The sequence below is a fragment of the Hemibagrus wyckioides genome, linkage group LG03, assembly GCF_019097595.1.
Source record: "Hemibagrus wyckioides isolate EC202008001 linkage group LG03, SWU_Hwy_1.0, whole genome shotgun sequence".
In the NCBI taxonomy this organism is placed as follows: domain Eukaryota; kingdom Metazoa; phylum Chordata; class Actinopteri; order Siluriformes; family Bagridae; genus Hemibagrus; species Hemibagrus wyckioides.
Window position 1 is genome coordinate 32,302,646 of NC_080712.1, and position 19,614 is coordinate 32,322,259.

Here is a 19,614-nt window from a genome sequence, read left to right on the forward strand (position 1 = left end):
ACACAGCAATAATAAATTTAAAAAACCCAGAAGCTTTTCCCTTCTGCTCTATTTATTCCCCAGAGTTTCCTCCCTGCTGTGTGATTCGCTCAGATTTACATTCATGAGACATTTCTGGGTCTAACACAAAGACACGTGGGATTTCCTTTAAAACATGACGAAGTACACTTGGGTTATGTTATGTGCATTTAGTCTTTTAATTGGTCCCACCAGAGAGGATCAGCTCCGGTCACTGATGCTGATTTAATTGACTAATATTTACCTCGTTGTCCGTCGAGAAAGGGCGGAGACTCGGAGCTCGGTTGGGTTTAAGGTCAGCGTGGAGTAAAGCAGTGCTGAGAATTTAATGGTGTATGTAATTCCTCTGAGGGCCAAATTCAACCTCAGCATATTAAACGCACATTAAGCTCCAGATGAACAAGCGTCCAGTAAAAGCCTTTTTCTTTCCAGCTCAATACAGCAGCATTATCTTATAAACTTCTCACTAATCTGGAAGGTTTCTGATTATTTTTTATATCGAATGCAAACTACTGCAAAGTGAAATTATTTTCTTCACATATCTGAGCTCGTTATATCCGAGTCCCTGGATTTCCTGCCCCTGGAGCAGAGAGAGAGCGTCAAAAGCCCCAGCAGTGGCAGCGCTGAGACTCGAAACCCTGACCTTCTGACCAAAGCCTTAACCACTGAGCCCCAACAACCCGAAGAAATCTGATCCCTCTGCAGCCTTTAATACATCTCACTTCCTTTATCCCACCATTCCATCACCTTCCTCGCTTTTCTGTCGAACGATCAGCTCTTCTGCAGCAGTCCTGTTGCATTATGGGATACCACAGTGTCCAGAATCTCTGTATATGTTTACATCAGATACTGTAACATAGGCTATTTCTATGTGTAAGTTATCATTGTACAAAGATCCCAAGATGCTACGAAAAAATAACCTACATTGAGGGAAAAAATAATTTGATCCCCTGCTGATTTTGTACATTTCCCCACTGACAAAGAAATGATCAGTCTGTAATTTTAATGGTAGGTTTATCTGAACAGTGAGAGACAGAATAACAACAAAAAATCCAGAAAAACACATTTAAAAAAAGTTCTACATTGATTTGCATTTTATTGTGTGAAATAAGTATTTGACCCCTTTGTAAAACATGACTTAGTACTTGGTGGCAAACCCTTGTTGGCAATCACAGACATCAAATATTCCTTGTAGTTGGCCACCAGGTTTGCACACATCTCACATCTCAAGGAATTTGGGCCCACTCCTCTTTGCAGATCCTCTCCAAGTCATTAAGGTTTTGTGGCTGACCCTTCAGCTCCCTCCACAGATTTTCTATGGGATTAAGGTCTGGAGACTGGCTAGGCCACTACAGGACCTTAATGTGCTTCTTTTTGAACCACTCCTTTGTTGCCTTGGCCGTGTGTTTTGGGTCATTGTCAGGCTGGAATATCCATCCACGACCCATTTTCAATGCCCTGGCTGAGGGAAGGAGGTTCTCATCCAAGATTTAACAGTACATGGTCCCTTTGATGCGGTGCAGTTGTCCTGTCACCTGGGGATGGTGTACTTGGGGTCATACTGTAGGCAGCATTCCTCCTCCTCCAAACACGGCAAGTTGAGTTGATGCCAAAGAGCTGGATTTTGGTCTCATCTGAATCATTCAGATGTTCACTGGCAAACTTCAGATGAGCCTGTACATGTGCTTTCTTTAGCAGGGGGACCTTGCGGGCGCTACTGGATTTCAGTCTTTCACGGCGTAGTGTGTTACCAATTGTTTTTTTGGTGACTATGGTCCCAGCTGCCTTGAGATCATTAACAAAATCCTCCAGTGTAATTCTGGGCTGATTCCTCGCCGTTCTCATGATCATTAAAACTCCATGAGGTGAGATCTTGCATGGAGCCCCAGACCGAGGAAGACTGTTGAAGAACTGTTGTCACCTTCTCACCAAGCTGCTTGGCGATGGTCTTGAAGCTCATTCCAGCCTTGTGTAGGTCTACAATCTTGTCCCTGACATCCATGGACAGCTCTTTGGTCTTGGCCATGATGGAGAGTTTGGAATCTGATTGATTGCTTCCTTCTGTGGACAGGTGTCTTTCATACAGTTAATGAGCTGAGATTAAGAGCACTCCCCGAGAGTGCTCCTACTGTAATCTCAGCTCCTTACCTGTATAAAAGACACCTGGGAGCCAGAAATCTTTCTGATTGATAGGGGATCAAATACTTATTTCACTCATTAAAATGCAAATCAATGTAGAACTTTTCTGAAATGCGTTTTTCTGGATTTTTTTTGTTGTTATTCTGCCTCTCACTATTCAAATACACCTACCATTAAAATTTCAGACTGATCATTTCTTTGTCATTGGGCAAACGTACAAAATCAGCAGGGGATCAAATAATTTTTTCCCTCACTGTATCAACGATCAACCAATAAGAATCGAGAATTTAATTCCAATGTTGTTGTTTAAAGCTTTTTAAAGAACATATATAATAAATACCAGAAGGAGGCTGGAGGAGCCTGAAGGAGGCTGGAGAAGCCTGATGCAGGCTGGAGGAGCCTAAAGGAGGCTGGAGGAGACTGAAGGAGGCTGGAGAAGCCTGATGCAGGCTGGAGGAGACTGAAGGAGGCTGGAGAAGCCTGTTGCAGGCTGGAGGAGGCTGAAGGAGCCTGAAGGAGGCCGGAAGAGCCTAGAGATGACTGGAGGAGACTGTAAGAGGCTGGAGAAACCTGAAGAAGGCTGGAGGAGCCTAAAGAAGGTTGGAGGAGCCTGAAGGAAGCTGGAGGAGGGTGAAGGATGCTGGAGAAGCCTGAAGGAGGGTGGAGAAGACTGAAAGAGGCTGGAGGAATCTGAAGAAGGCTGGAGGAGCCTGAAGGAGGCTGGAGGAGGGTGAAAGAGACTGAAGGAGCCTGATGGAGGTTGGAGGGGGGAGGGCTTTTCGGCCCGGTCTGCCTCCACGCTATATCACATTAAAGGTGTGTGCGTCACTGATAAACAGTGTATTGATGGATGGGAGAGAACTGCAGCTTTCAGCACCTCAGACAGTGCAGCGTAAGGAGCCTGAAGGAGGCTAGAGGAGCCAGAAGAAGGCTGGAGGAGCCTGAAGTAGGTTGAAGGAGGTTAGAGGAGCCAGAAGGAGGCTGGAGGAGCCTGAAGGAGGCTGGAGGAGCCTGAAGAAGGCTGGAGGAGACTGGAGGAGCCAGAAGGAGCCTAAAGTAGGGTGAAGGAAGGTAGAGAAGCCAGAAGGAGGCTGGAGGAGCCTGAAGGAGACTAGAGGAGCCAGAAGGAGGCTGGAGGAGCCAGAAGGAAGCTGGATGAGCCTGAAAGAGACTGGAGGAGCCTGAGGGAGGCTGTAGGAGTCAGAGGGAGGCTAGAGGAGCCAGAAGGAGCAGGAATACCACTGCAGGGCCATCAGATCCAGAGAGATGTGACAAACAATTCCATGTACAGACTTGTTTATATAAAAAACACTGAATCAAACTCTCCTTCATGAAATAAATCTCTATGTAGTAAGTAACTCAGTGGCACACTGTTACAGCTGTAATCAACACAACAGCAGGGTTGTGTTTAGCTGAATTTTGCGATTATCCTGGGAATACTTTATTTCCCAGTGCTGAGAGCGATTGTGTAGAACACACACACAGGCTTGTGTAACTGTTTATTAAATAGTGTCTGCGGCTTTCTGTAAGTCTGAAATAACGGAAACTCGTACATCACTGTCCACTTCATCGAGTGCTCTGAGCCTGGACTGGACGTCGCTCTGACTTTGTGTTCATCTCGGAATAAATGAACATAAATAAATGACAAACTACACAAAAGTGTGTGGAAGGGTGATGGTCTCCTCAGAGCCGTGCTCGGCAGAGAAGGAGATTAGATCTGTGGAATACTTCATTACAGCGCTTATGGGAAGAATGTGTGTGTGTGTGTGTGTGTGTGTTTGAATTAGAAATGAGAGAAAGTATGTGAATAGAGGAGTGGGAGATGAGGAGATGTTTAAAACTGCAGGATAAACAGAGAGAGACAGGAAGAGAGAGAAAATGAGAGACAGGAAGGAAGGGAATGAGAGACATAGATACAGAGAGAGAGAGACAGAGAGACTTTATCCGTGTTATATCACTCCTGTAATTGCTGTAACGTTCAAGTCAATAAAGTGTGTGTGTGTGTGTCAGTGAGAGAGAGAGAGAGAGAGAGAGAGAGAGAGAGAGCTGTGACCTCAGTAATAGTTAATGTTGTGTTTGCAGAAATAACCTGAAGGTTAGACTTTATTTACAGGCCAGTGTGCTGAACTGTTCACATTCTACCATCAATTTCACACACACACACACACACACACACACATACACATACACACACACATACACACACATACACACACACACATAAACAGACAAACACACAAACAAATAGACACACACTCACAGACTCACAGTTGCAGACACTCACAGACTCACACAAACACACACACATAAACATAAACTCACACACACACTTTAAAAAGTCCTGAACTCATCCTTTTTCTTCTTCATGAATATTCATCAGCAGATACAGCTGGCAAACACAACCCTACATCTGCCTCGGCACACTGTGCGTGTGTGTGTGTGTGTTATATAGAATAATGCTATGGAACAGATCCAGAGATGACGCAACTGACACAAACAGATAGAATAAAAATTCCTAAATAACAGATAAACGTTATAAACCATTTATAAAGTAACTATAATCTCCACAGGCGTGATCTTTATCTGCACCTGCTTTAAATCTCAGGAAGAATCCACAGATAAACGCGTCTGAGGCTGGGGAATAGAAATCAAAGGAACTTGTAGGTGTTTAGGCAGTAAAGAGGTTTTAAAAAGTCGTGTCAGATACATAAAGAGGGAGCGACTTCCTGTCTGTCCAGAGCCCGGCGCCATAAATCAGCCGCGTCATTCCTTAGCACCGCGAGCATGCTGGAGAAAATGGACGCCATAAAAGTGTCATACTGAGAGCCAGTGAAAGATGTATGACTTCGGACACATTTATCTTCATGCACGTGAGCCAAGGAGAACGCGAGAGGAACCGCGGAGGAGCGAGGCTGGAGATCAAAAGATTTACGGTGAAAAGTTTACACCAGACGTCACCAGGAAGCTGAGATGGAGTCGCTCTCTGAAATGACGCTAATGTAGCTACGAAGCTCTGTTCATATTTTATGCGGAGGAACAAACAGGAACAAACAAGATTTGAGGAGGAAAAACATCTGGGATAGAAAATAGTGACTTCACTGTAATGTCGGATGAGGAGTGTGTCCTGGGTGATGTTTGGAGGTGGAAAGTGTGTTGTGTTGGGGCCCATTTTAGTGTGTGTAAGTCTGTGTGTGTGTGTGTTTGTGTGCTTGTGTGTGTGAGAGTCTGTGACTGCCTGTGAGTTTCTGTGAGTGTGTGTGTGTGTGTGTAATCCATCACCATCTGCTGCACTCGTAATGTAGCTGGTGTGTGTAGATAAAATAAAGTGCACCCTTAATAGTGCTTTCTCGATCGTTCCATCTCCCACCTTTCACTTGTGTTTCCTGTTAGGAAACTGCTCAGATCTCTCCGGAACGTTCTGGAACCTGGTAAGGAGATGAGCCGGAGATTGATAGTCTTTATCTCCCTCAGGCTCACGAGGCTGGGATTAATTTTGACCTGCGTTCAGCTAATTCCGCTCCGTCTGACAGGCCGCAGCTCCGTCAACCGTCAGCCGTCGCAATGAATCTGTAACAGATCGCCATTAACGTGATCCCGGAGACTCTCGCACGCACAGAGGAGCTTTCGCATCGAATACGAGCCACCAAGAAACATAGAGGAAGAGGAGAGGTGATGATGCTCGGGAGAGAAAAGGAGGATTAGATCCATGAGGGACAATGTGTAGAGACTGGAGGACGTGTTTTCCCTTCAGGAAACTACAGACTAAAAAACTACAAAATAAAGAAAAAACTATAAAATAAAAAAAAATACAGAATAAAAAACTAAAAAATAAAAAAATATATATAAAATAAAAAAATACAGAATAAAAAACTAAAAAATAAAAAGAAAACTACAAAATAAAAAAAACTATAAAATGAAAAACTACAGAAAAAAATATTACAAAAACTACAGAATAAAAAAAATATAAAATAAAAAAATTAATACTAAAAAACTACAGAATAAAAACACAAAATAAGAAATATACAGAATAAATAAACTATAAAATAAAATAAAAACATGCTATATATAAGAACAAACAACACACTAACACAACAACAACAACAACAACAACAAAATGCATGATTAGAGACAAACAATTTATATTATTATGTTGTTTACTGTGATTTTTTAATATATACAGGAAATCTTCAGAAGAGTAGGTGTCACATTTTGGCAGTGGGCGGGGCTAAATGTTTCAAAAGACAACTTTATTTATTTATTCATCATATTTAATAAAAGTTCAACTTTTTTCAACACTATTGTTTGCATTTTTCTTTCAACCCGCAAAAGGATTTAGATCACGATGCAAAATCACAAAGCTACAATGACTCTTTATGAACCATTATGACCCTTTATGACTCCTTAAGACTCTTTTTGACTCATTAAGACTCGTTCGGACTCTTTCTGACTCCTTAAGGCTCTTTATGACTCTTTATGACTATTTATGACTCTGTAAGACTCTTTAAGGCTCCATAAGACTCTTTGCGGCTCTTTATGACTCAGTTAAACTCTTTGTGGCTCTTTATGGCTTTTTAAGACTCTTTGTGATTCTTTAAGGCTTTTTATAATACTTTATGACACTTTAAGTCTTTTTATGATTATTTCAGAGTATTTATGACTCTTTATGACTCCTTAAGACTCGTTCTGACTCTATTTGACTCCATAAGATTATGATTCTTTATGACTCTTTAAGCCTGTTTATGATACTTTATGACTGTTTATGGCTCTTAATGATACTTTATGACTCATTTAAGACTCTTTATGACTGCTTAAGGCTCTTTATCACCCTTTATGACTTTTTCTGGCTCTTTTAAGACGCTTTAAGACTCTTTTTTGACTCTTTATAACTCCTTAAAACTCGTTTTGACTCTTTTTGACTTTTTGAAAGTGAGGCAGCAGGAAGCCTTTCACTCTCAGCTCTATAATCCTGATTAAAGCATCAGCTTTTCATTTAGGACAAATAGAAACACTGAAAAGGAGGAGAGAGGAATCCAGCACAGGGATAAGCAGATACTGGAATAAGAGAGAGAGAGAGAGAGAGATGCAGTAAACAATAAAGATTTAGAGTCTGAAAAAAAAAAGACACAGCAAAGGAGAGAGGGATGAGGGTGAAAGAGGATTAGGAGGAGGGAAGTAGAGAGAGAAAGAGTGAGTGTAAGAGAAGGAGTGAGAGAGGGGGATAGAGAAAGAAGAGAGGGAAGGGGTTGTGGTGGAGAGATGCCTTAAACAATAAAGTTTTAGAATCTGGATAAAAAAAGAAAGAAAGATGGAGAGAGACACCAAGAAAGAGGGATGAGATTGAGAAAGAGGATAGAGCAAGAGAGAGAGAGAGAGAGAGAGAGAGAGAGAATTTGAGAGAGAATGTAAATGTAAATGCATCTCATATCCCTCCATCTCCACTCATTCTCTCTCTCAGTCCTCAATGCGACTCTCTTTCCTCTGTTCTCATCCTCGCCCTCCTTCCTCTTCCCTCTGCTCACTTTCGCTCTCCTTCTCTCCACTTCCTCTTTCTGCTCTGTGCAGGAGGGAAGATGTTACTAACTTATTTATTATTCTCATTTTTTCATCTTTAAGTGTTTTGAGATATTTGACCGCCGTGGCCTGAAGAATCACATTAATAATCACTCACTCTTTTATTTAAACAGCTAAACACTTCACTAAATATTATCATTAATTTACAATAAAAGTGTGAGATTAAAGGTTTGTAAGAAAAGAAAAGATAGATAGATAGATAGATAGATAGATAGATAGATAGATAGATAGATAGATAGATAGATAGATAGATAGATAGATAGATTATTCATGATCAAGAATGTATTGAAATATTTTATATAATTTTTCTAAAATGGGGAAAAAACATTATTTCAAACATTACATTTATCACCAAATCCTTTTTTTAAATTTTGTTATTAAATTAAATTATAATATAATATTAATGTTATTATTATATATTATTAATATAATATTTATATAATATTTATAATAAATAAATAAATAAATAAATAAATAAATAAATAAATAAATAAATAAATAAATAAATAAATGTTTATGTCTGTTGCTTGCTGTAGACGATCAGACGTCTGGGGAATGTTTCCAGCGTAGGCGCCAATACACAAAAATATGGCATCTAAAAAGCAGAGGGAGAAGAGCGAGTGAACGAGTGGGAAGACTCACACTGCACAAAGCTAAAGGTCATATAGAGGTCACATGAGGTCAGAGAGCCATGAAGTCGGCATTTGTTTGCTGCTGACGCAGAAATATCACTGAGCTATTATTTTATTTAAAAAAAAACAAAACGTGTGTTTAGGAAAGGATTAAAAAGCCGTGCTGGGAGCTCCTGAGCGTCCGAGCATCTGACGGCCTGCTGATGGATGAACGGACGATGCGAGGGCCGCTGTGGGCATCGTGCTAATTAAATGGACGAGATGGAAGCCGAGGGTCCTGCTCCATTTGTTTTGCCCGGACAGCAGGAAATGGATCGCTTCATTTCATCAACATGACAACACACTCCGAGTTAACGTGAAGGAAAGCTGCTTACGCATAGGCTTTTTTGCTGCGTTTGTGTGTGTGTGTGTTCTGCAAAGACCTTTCTTTCTTCCACGACCTGCACGCTCATTTAAGGAGGATTTCAGAACAGACAGATGTGAACAAAATGCTAGCATTAGTTTAGTTACTACATAAAAGTGGGAGGGGCTTAAAATGGAGGCATGTCTCAACTCTAATGCTCACAAAACAAAAAAGTCCAGTCTTTTTCATAATAAGTAAGTCTTTCGTCGGCAGAAAATGTTCGAGGAATGACTCCAACAGCCTGATTATGTAAAAATGCATACAGTGTGTGGGCTTTCGCAAAAAATAAATAAATAAACGTGTGTGAGGGACAAGGGAAGAAACATGAAATGGTGGCTGACTGTGTAAACACACACACACACACACACACATAATGAACTCTTTGGCTGTAAGCCTTCAGGCTGTAGTGTGTGTGTGTGTGTGTGTGTGTGTGTGAGAATGAGCAGTGTCAGCCGTTTCCAAACAGCCCACGAGCCACATTTTCATTCACGGCTCCGTTCGGGAGGTAAATGAATAAAGTCGAGCCTCAAATCTTATGCATCTGTTCCTCCGAGTCCCAGAGCCTAAAGTGGATAAGAGCTGTGTAGGAATAAACGACAGGAGCCAAACACACTCTCTCTGCCATCTCATACACACACACACACACACACACACTATTTCTCCTGTTGTCTCCTCGCCCGAGAGGTTAATACTTTGGGAAAGTTGGTGATCGATAAAGTGCCAGAGGGATGAGTAATTAATCCTTTCTCTCTTATTTCTGTCATTTCCTTATTTGTAGGAGGTTCGATCGATAAACTTCCATTTCAGCGGAGGTGCAAAACTTTAAAGAATGAAAGAGAGAGAGAGGTGGGGGTGGTGGAGAGAAAGACAGAGAGAGAGAGAGAGAGAGAGAGAGAGAAAGTGGGAAAGAGAGGGGGGCATGGAGAAAAAGAGGGAGACAGAAAGAAAGGGGGGGTGGAGAAAGAGAGAGAGAGAGAGAGAGGGAGAGAGAGAGAAAGAGAGAGAGAGAGAGGGATAAAAGGACCACACAGGAGAGACTGCAGGAAAAAACATCTTAGAATGTTTATCCCAGATTATTTACACCGAATGCTCAATTCTGATTGGTCAAATGTGTTGATTCATTTTCCACAAATGACCGCAGCTCTGACAAATCAGGTTTATATTAATGCTCACAACCAACATTATAACAAACGTTATGTAGAGCTGCTGGATTCTGTATGACGAAGGTAAGACTGATGCATTGAAAAAATACAAAAAAACACCTTTACCCACCTGAACAGGATGAAACGTGCATGTGAACACGTGAACACATCAGACTGAGTTTATATCAGATTTGACCAAACAATCCAAAATCATTCATTTCTTTACACTGACTGAAAATATCCCATAAGCCCATTTCCACTCCAGTGTACTGGTAACTCATTAGGCCACAACTGACTCATCAGGACTCATTAATTAGCTATCAAATGACCAGGAGGAATTACTATTCCATACTATTCTATACAGCTTTGTGCTACAACTCAGCAAGCGTGGACACAAAACGGTTGACTGAGGATCTGAAAGAGAGAGAGAGAGAGAGAGAGAGAGAGAGGGAAAGAGAAAGAGAGAGGGGGGGGGGGAGAGAGAGAGAGAGAGAGAGAGAGAGAGGAAGGAAAACATCAGAGCCATTCTCCTGAGATGGTAGGAGGAAGAAACCTTGAGAGGAACCAGACTCAGAAGGGAACCTCATCCTCATTTTGGTGACACCAGAGAGTGTGATTATAAATGATTATAAATACAAAGAGTTTGATTATAAATGATTATAAACACAGAGAATGTGATTATAAATAATCTAGCCATGGGGGTCACAGTCCAGTGACTTCTGTGCTGGTCCCAAGCCCGGATAAATAGAGAGGGTTGCGTCAGGAAGGGCATCTGGCGTAAAACTTTGCCAAATTTAACCATGCGAATTGTCAGTACTCTAAATTTCATACCGGATCGGTCGAGGCCCGGGAGAGTGACTATATTGGTAGGAGAATGTTGGACATGGAGCTGCCAGGCAGGAGGAAGAGAGGAAGGCCAAAGAGGAGGTATATGGATGTAATAAATGAGGATATGAAGCTAGTGGGTGTAAGTGTTGAGGATGCAGAAGATAGGTATAGGTGGAGAGAGATGATTTGCTGTGGTGACCCCTGAAGGGAAAAGCCGAAAGAAGAAGAAGAGTGATTATAAGTGATTGTAAATACCAGAGAGTGTGATTATAAATGATTATAAACACAGAGAGTGTGATTATAAATGATTATAAACACCAGAGAGTGTGATTATAAATGATTATAAACATCAGAGAGTGTGATTATAAGTGATTATAAACATCAGAGAGTGGGATTATAAGTGATTATAAACACCAGAGAGTGGGATTATAAATGATTATTAACACCAGAGAGTGGGATTATAAATGATTATTAACACCAGAGAGTGGGATTATAAATGATTATAAACACCAGAGAGGGGGATTATAAGTAATTCTAAACACAGAGAGTGTGATTATAAGTGATTATAAACACAGAGAGTGGGATTATAAATGATTATAAACACCAGAGAGTGGGATTATAAATGATTATAAACACCAGAGAGTAGGATTATAAATGATTATTAACACCAGAGAGTGGGATTATAAATGATTATAAACACCAGAGAGTAGGATTATAAATGATTATTAACACCAGAGAGTGGGATTATAAATGATTATAAACACCAGAGAGTGGGATTATAAATGATTATTAACACCAGAGAGTGGGATTATAAATGATTATAAACACCAGAGAATAGGATTATAAATGATTATTAACACCAGAGAGGGGGATTATAAGTAATTCTAAACACAGAGAGTGTGATTATAAGTGATTATAAACACAGAGAGTGGGATTATAAATGATTATAAACACCAGAGAGTGGGATTATAAATGATTATAAACACAGAGAGTGGGATTATAAATGATTATAAACACAGAGAGTGGGATTATAAATGATTATAAACACAGAGAGTGGGATTATAAATTGTATAATGTGTAAAAACATATTCTGAAAAGAAATAGATTTTCTTCAAAACACCAACGGTTTTAATCTGCAGGAAATACACTAATGAAAAATGATGCCTCACAGACAGGAAGCCTTGATGCATCGACTTCCCATATCACAGTCTAATGAGTCTGAGGGTTTAGTCGTTATGATTAATTAAAAAAAACACAAGACGGCACACGACAAAACGGAACCTGGCATCCGAGGACTAAATACACACACATATAAACACACACACATGCAGAGAACGTGTATTAACGATAATTAATAAGCAAGGAAAAGGAGACACATCATCATTTTGAGCTGTTTGGAAATAATTTCATGGAGCTGCAGAGAATTTGTGTGGAATTGCAGGCGTGTCAAATGTCCTGTTTCATCCTGCTTCATGCTTTTTGAATACACACACATACACAGACACACACACACACACACACACATACACACACACACACACATACACAGTATGCAGGGCTTCATGGTGCAACTTTCAGGTTTGAAATTTGAAAAACTGAAGGAAAAAGTTATTTGGTCTGTAAGACTCTGTGAGTATGTGCTGAAATTTACAGTATGTTTCGACAGAATGCCATCATTAGGCTGACTAGGATACCTGGGATCATCTCCAGGATTATAACCGGGATCATCACTGGGATCATCTCCTGGATAATAACCGGGATGACCAACGGGAACATCAGCGTGATCGTCAATAGTATCATGATTGGGATCATCACTGGGATCATCAACTGGATCAACACTGGGATCATCACTAGGATCGGAATGGGGATTATCACCGGGATCATCACTGGGATCATCACCTGGATCATCAACTGGACCGTCAATGAGATCATCACCAGGATCATCACTGAAATCATCACTGGGATCATAACTGGGATGATCACCAAGATTATCACTGGAAACATCACTGGGATCATCACCTGGATCATCAACTGGATCTTTACTGGGATCATCACCAGGATCATTACTGGAATCATCACCAAGATCATTACTGGAACAGTGATCTGCTGGGTCCAAGCACCGTTCTCACAGACAGACTGGAGGCCAGTGGCTTGGACTTGTTGAGTTAAATAGAACAGAATAGAGATCAGAGATAAACCTATTGTTCATGATTTGTAAAAATGACCTAAATCCCAACCCTGCTCACACCTGATTGGCTAAAAGGCAGTCTGATTTTCAATGAAATCCAACTGCATTTGCACAACGATGCTAGACACCAAATTTCAGCTTGATAAGACTTACGTCCTGAGAAACAGGATATTGAATTTGCCCCCAAACCTTAAACAATGGCCTCAGAATCCAGTACAATGATGCAAACAACAGTAGAGTGGAATAATGATAGCTACAAATCAAATCTAATTTCCATAACAAGATAAACAGTAAATAAAATAACTCCAACCACAAGCAACGATTTGCAGGGGCCAAGCACCTTTTGCAAATGGAGCCCCTAGTGGCTAGTTCATACCAAGTAGCACAGAACCCTAAACTTACGATTAATATTTTGCTAAGTTTCATGACATTAGCTCAGACCCAAAGCTGTTAAGAGTGTGCTGTTCTAGTAACTGGTCAGCTCAGTCTGACTCCGCCTCCTCTGAATGACCGGCATGTAATAATTTCAAGTAATCAAACATATTTACCTAGTTAAAATATTTACAAATGACAAAACTATAATAACAAGCTATGCTAGTCATGTTATGGATTAGCCAAATCACATGAACAGCTCTGAGCTCTCTGGGGGAAAAAAAAATTCCTGAACTATTCATTGTTAAGACTAGATCAGTCGCCAAACAGGCATCATGACGGACTGTTAAGGTTTAACATGAGTTCAACACACTTGAAGTAATTGATCCTGCGGATCTGGCTACTGTGACAACCGGATGAACCTCGTGGTCAGTTTCACTTTTCTATCATCTATCAACATTAAAAATGTTCACACTCCTGCTTCAGTCAGCGAGTTGGAGTGTAATTGCTCTCACAGACCACTGAAGTAGATCAGAGTGAGGACGGCTGCGCTGACCTATAGACACACTGCGAGTAATTGTTTTTCACTGATTGACCGAAGGTGTGGAGATACTTTGCATGTGTGTGTGTGTGAAATGAGAATTTGCAACTGAGAATTACATCATTTTTAAACTCAGTTCAATCAAACGTTAAAGAAATGAATCATTTGTGACAGAGTGTAGAGCCATCTTTAATTCTAGACTCATAGTATTTCTTCATCTTGCGGAGCAGGTGGAGGAGGAAGAGGAACATGAAGAGCAGGTTGATAACATAGAGAACTTGAGGAGCAGGTGGAAAAGGTAGAGAACTTGAGGATCAGGTGAAGGAGGTAGAGGAACATAAAACAGGTTGAGAAATAGAGAACTGAGTTGCAGGTTGAGGAGGTAGAGAACATGAGGAACAGGTGGAGGAGGTAGAGGAACATGAGGAACAGGTTGAGGAAGTAGAAAGCTTGAGGAACAGGTTGAGGAGGTAGAGAAAATGAGGAACAGATTGAGGAGGTACAGATCATGAGGAACAGTTTGAGGAGGCTGAGAACTTGAAGAACAGGTGGAGGAGGTAGAGAACATGAGGAACAGGTTAAGGAAGTAGAGAACATGAGGAGCAGCTTGAGGGGGTACAGAACACAAGGAGCAGGTTTAGGAGGTAGAGAACATGAGGAACAGGTTGAGGAGGCTGAGAACTTGAAGAACAGGTGGAGGAGGCAAAGAACATGAGAAACAGTTTGAGGAGGTATAGAACATGAAGAACAAGATGTGGTGGTAGAGAACATGAGGAACAGGTAGAGGAGGTACAGAACATGAGGAACAGGTTGAGGAAGTACAATAGATAACATGAGGAGCAGCTTAAGGGGGTACAGAACATGAGGAACAGGTTGAGGAGATAGAGAACATGAGGAACAGGTTGAGGAGGCAGAGAACTTGAGGAGGAGATAGAGAACATGAGGAGGAGGTTGAGGAGGTAGAGAACATGAGGAGCACATTAAGGAGGTAGAGGAACATAAAGAGAAAATCTTTCTCCTCTAAACCTCTCTCATCAACAAAGCCAGTTCTACTCACTCTTTCTGATTTTAATACTGAGTGTATATTTGGAAGCAGGACCCAGGCCCAAAAGATGATGTAACAGCTCCCCCTGCTGGCTCAACCTGGATGGTTCCTCATATTCAGTGGACAGAGCCATGGCTGCTAATTCGAACCTTCGAACCATCAGCAGAAGTGCAGTGACACACGTTTGCATACAGTATAAACTATTTCCAAAACAGACTGAGTTTAAAGTAGAGCAATGAAGATATATTTACAAATATTTACTGTTGCTCAGAATGTGTGGATTAATTTTCTGCAGTAAATACGCTATCAAGAACCAAATGTTTAAAGACAAATGACAATAAGGATCAAAGAACAGCTTACAAATGAGACATAATATTAATAATAATAATAATAATAATAATAATAATAATAATAATAATAATAATAATACAGAAAAGGTCATTTCAATCATTAAATGTGTAGCTGAAGATAAAATTGAAATAAAAACAAAATAACAATAAAATAAAATAATAAAATAAAATAAGAGAAATCAACATCCATTATACAGAGCAGTATAGAATAAAAAATACAAATTCAAAGGCAGATTCTATTAAAAAGCTTTAAGAAACCCTGCCTGATAAATATCAAGAGATATATTTAGTAACAAAGATGATATATTTAGTATCTAAAATGACCCCAGAGCATAAAAATAGATGGGAGAGTGATTACTTGCTTCAGACAGGCTTGGGTGTGACCTTGGCCCACAGTCTATCCCAGAATGCCACCTGTTGTTGGGGGTCCTGGGGCCAGTCTATGTAGGTTTTCCTCTTGACAAACCGTGCCAGCCTGTGGTGAGCAGACAGCATCTTCGGCGGGATCTTCTCCAGGAACACGACGATCAGAACATCCCTGTGCTCGACTAGCAGGCGGTGCGTGGCCAGTTTCATCTCTAAAGAGCACCACTTGCTGCGGAGGTAGTGGCGGCTGACCAGGCAAAGTGTGTGGCGGCTCCTGTAAAGGCTTTTGGTGATGTTTTCCACAATGTCCACACCCAGGTGAAAGTCCCGGCTGTGAAGACAGAGCCGCAGGAACGGTGGTCCTCGTGTCTCCAGGTTGGGAAGAAGCTCGTCCATGACCCAGGGCTCGTCCATTCCAGAATACGAGACAAAAGCGTCGTACTGATAGTGTTTGGAAGCACTCCCTCGAATGGCTTCATCCATCCATCCACGAGCGATGTATATGAATGCCAGCAGGTAATCTCCGGCAAGGTTATGGACCAGAACTACTAACATGAAAAGCAGAATCCCGAGAGAAGTCGAGGCGTATAAGAAAAATTCCACATGCAGGAAGCAGCTGGACTCAGTGTACTTAGCAAAGTCTTGGATGTTGTTGAATGTACGGCATGTTAATGCATGTCCCCTTTCAAACAACCATGTTAGCACATGGACCTGTCTTTCGTGTTTGATCCAATCATTAAACCAAGAGTTGTCGCAGTTGCAGAAGAGCATCGTGTCAAGCATAACAATGTACCTCAGATTTAAAAGTGGCCTGGTAAAGTTTTCATCCACGTTCAAGTCATTGTGCAAATTAACAAAGAGATATTTGAGTGATTTCAAGTCTCTGGTAAGCTCCTCCCTGAAGGAAGGAATTCGGGATCTGTACAAACCAAAAAATTGCAGCGCTGTCAGATTGTGGAGCAGAATATCAAGATGTGGTTGGTCAGAAAGGTCAATGCTCGTGAGCTTAAGTTGCCGAAGATGCAGAAGGGTATTCAGATCGACCAGATCGTCAAAAGTGGTCATAGATTGAGAAGATAACTCAAAGTTTTCCAAGAACCTGAAGTATTTCCCAGCGAAGTGTGAGCCACACAACAGCTGTTTGACTATAACTTTAAGACTGACCACTGACAGAAAGAATGGCTTCTCACAGTCTAGGAAGCGGACTCTCTGTCCGAAGATTTGAAGCTGTAGTCCAGGCTTGGGGGCGCTCTCGCTCCCGATCATGATGCTCAACGGGCGGCTGCAGGAGCTGATAACAAGCTCAGTGAGGTTTATAGGGATGCGGCCAAACAGGAGACCGAGATTGATCTTGACCTCCGCGCTTACGGATAATGGATGTTTGAGACACCCAACGGAGAACTTCCGTAAGGCAGTTAAATTGCTCAGGGCAGATGGTTCGAGATGCTTCACTGCATTATATTCAACCAGCAATATCTCTAAACCATCCAGACCAAAGAAGGTGAACCTTCTAATTTCAGAAATCTTGTTGTGATCCAACATTAAAGTCTTTAAACTTTTCAGTCGTTTGAATGTGTAGTCATCAAAATTCATGATACTGTTGCCTGACAAGTCTAAACTTTCCAAACTCTCCAGTCCCGAAGGTGCGATCGATTGATTCGCTATGATCCGAGTAATCCTGTTGTCATGAAGGTCCAAGACTTTCAAACTGTTCAGGCCTTCAAATGCAGCGAAGTTAATTGATGTCATATAATTGCCACTCAAACGTAAATATTCCAAATGATAGAGGCCGTTAGAAGTCTGATTGTCAGTCAGCAAACTCTTGCCCTTTAAGAAGGAACCTTGCAACTTATCAAATCCTGCAAATGCAAAATCCTCGATCACAGAGATTTGATTATAGGAGAGATCAAGTGTTTTGAGACTTTGCAGACAATAAAATTGTCTTCTAGTTATTCTGCTTAATGGACTCAAATTTAGAAAGAACCTTTGTAACAGCTGCAAAGAATCAGGTAATTCACAAAGATTATCAAGGGACTGCGGCAAAAAGTTGTTTTCCAAAACCAAAACTTGTAGATTTTTTACAACCCCTATGAAACTGAGTTCATCTTGCAAGAAAGAGCTCATGAGTTGCATTTCTCGCAGTCCAGCACATCTTTCGAGTCCGATATTGTCATGAAGTGCATATTCGTTTTCTAATTTTAGATAAAGATTTTCAACTGAAAGATTGTGTGCAATTTCACAAACTGACCCAAGACCACCTTGTTCCAGGTCTGCTTTCAGCAACTGAATCTTTTGTACTCCAGACTGCAACAGCTGCGTCTTGAGAACCAAATTCATGGGCATGTTTAGAAAAGAAATCCTAGGAAAGTACTTGAAAACATTTTCCCTCAATGATTTCAGACTTGGAAAATCAAAACGGACTCTTTTCAGAGCTTGGAAATGTTCAGCTGACGAAGCATTCTCCAGTCGTGGACAATGTTGGCATCTCAGGATGACCGTGTCATCAACAGCAACATCCAGAGACGTCAGTGAGTGTGAGAGTTCAACAACTGTGCATGCAATATCCAGGAGGTCGATGCCACAGATCTGTAAGTGCAAGGCTTGTAGGTCTTTCAGTCCATTAAATACATCTGTTGACATTGTGGACAGGTTGTAGTAATAAAAAGAAAGCTTGCTCAAGCTGGGAAGCAGCGCAAAAGCATTTGGTGACACAGAAGTCCTGCAGCAGTCTGGTGTTTGAAACTGACTTTCAGGTCCACCGAGTGATATCAGCCTCAAATTTGGCAACCCTGCAAAAGCTCCAGAATGAATGGCCTTGGGACACTTCCGGATGTACAATTGCTCAAGAATGGAGAATCGCTTAAAAGCATTTGGACGTAGCACCAGTCCATGCGCTGCTTCCAGGCAAAGACTGTCAACTCGAGGAGGAAGCACGGCAAGGTCCATCTTCACATCGCTAACGCCCACACAGCTTGCTGTTAGGTTTCCACTCGGGCAAGATGGAATGATTTGGTTGTCAAAGATAATTTGAACGTCATAAAGAAAACATTTGTCAGATATCCAGGCTGTAGCTGATGCTAGCAGGAGCACAGAGAGGAAACGAAACATTGCTAAATCATAGAACGCTTGAAAAATGTTTGATGAGAATCTAGTCAGATGATGAATCGGTGCAGTCCATCCACTTTGGCCATTTTGATTGAATATCCAAGAAGTAACAAAGAGATCTTCAACAGTCTGGATGTTTCTGATGGTCTCTTTTGCTGCACTTCATCCTTCTCAGTTCTCATTTCTTCAAAAGAGGAAACTCATGCAAATCAACCTTATTTTTAAAATGTAAGTCTTTCTTAACAGTCCTCATGGGAGTGCTTTGATAGACACAGATCTCCATTGCATGTTTCAAAACAGAATTCTAAGTATAAGCTTGAGCAATGTGTCAAACCTCAGTGTTGTGGTGGTGCACAAAAGTTTCTCCAACTGATCTGGATGCCACTGAACAGTAAATCTCATAACCTGTTCAAAATAAGGCACAAGGTAGCAGGTTCATGAAGACATTTTGCTGAATATTATTCATGTCTGTTCATAATTCTGGGAAACAGTAGTGCATAATTGCTTGCATTTGCATGATGCATCCCCTTTCAGTTATAGCCATCCCTCAACCTAGCCCCTTTCCTGTCACAGTTGCTTTCTCTTTCCATCCCCTCCTCTGATTCTCGTGCCTAACGTCACCGCCCAAAGCTGCGTTCATTTTCTTTAGTGACAAAAAAGCATGCCCCAGGCGTTTTTGTTGTTGTAGTTGTTGTTGTTTTTCCTGACACTCCCTAGTCTTCGACCCCTGAGAGCATCAAAGGGTCTGTCACCTGAGGGGGGGACGCATCACAATACCAGCTCACCTTCCTTTCCCTGGTCCGTCAATTTCTTGACCCCTCGACCCCACCCTGACCTCCTGAGACCTTCGCCACCTTCAGGACTGTAACCTCTTCACCTCTTTAATTGTTACAGGTGCCGGCCTGTTATTTTTC

The 19,614-nt window shown here is 41.3% G+C and overlaps 1 protein-coding gene across 1 annotated transcript; it reads right to left on the bottom strand.

The window, feature by feature from the left end:
• Positions 1–15,424: 15,424 nt before the first annotated feature.
• LOC131350952 (toll-like receptor 13) lies at positions 15,425–18,836 on the bottom strand. Its single transcript, XM_058385982.1, has one exon. The coding sequence runs from the start codon at positions 18,701–18,703 to the stop codon at positions 15,593–15,595; it is 3,111 nt and encodes a 1,036-aa protein (XP_058241965.1). The 5' UTR covers positions 18,704–18,836; the 3' UTR covers positions 15,425–15,592.
• Between the last annotated feature and the right edge of the window lie 778 nt (positions 18,837–19,614).

What these genes read in the sequence shown, in the direction of transcription:
- LOC131350952 (XM_058385982.1), bottom strand. Translation starts at nt 18,703, where the DNA reads ATGTTTCGTTTCCTCTCTGTGCTCCTGCTAGCATCAGCTACAGCCTGG.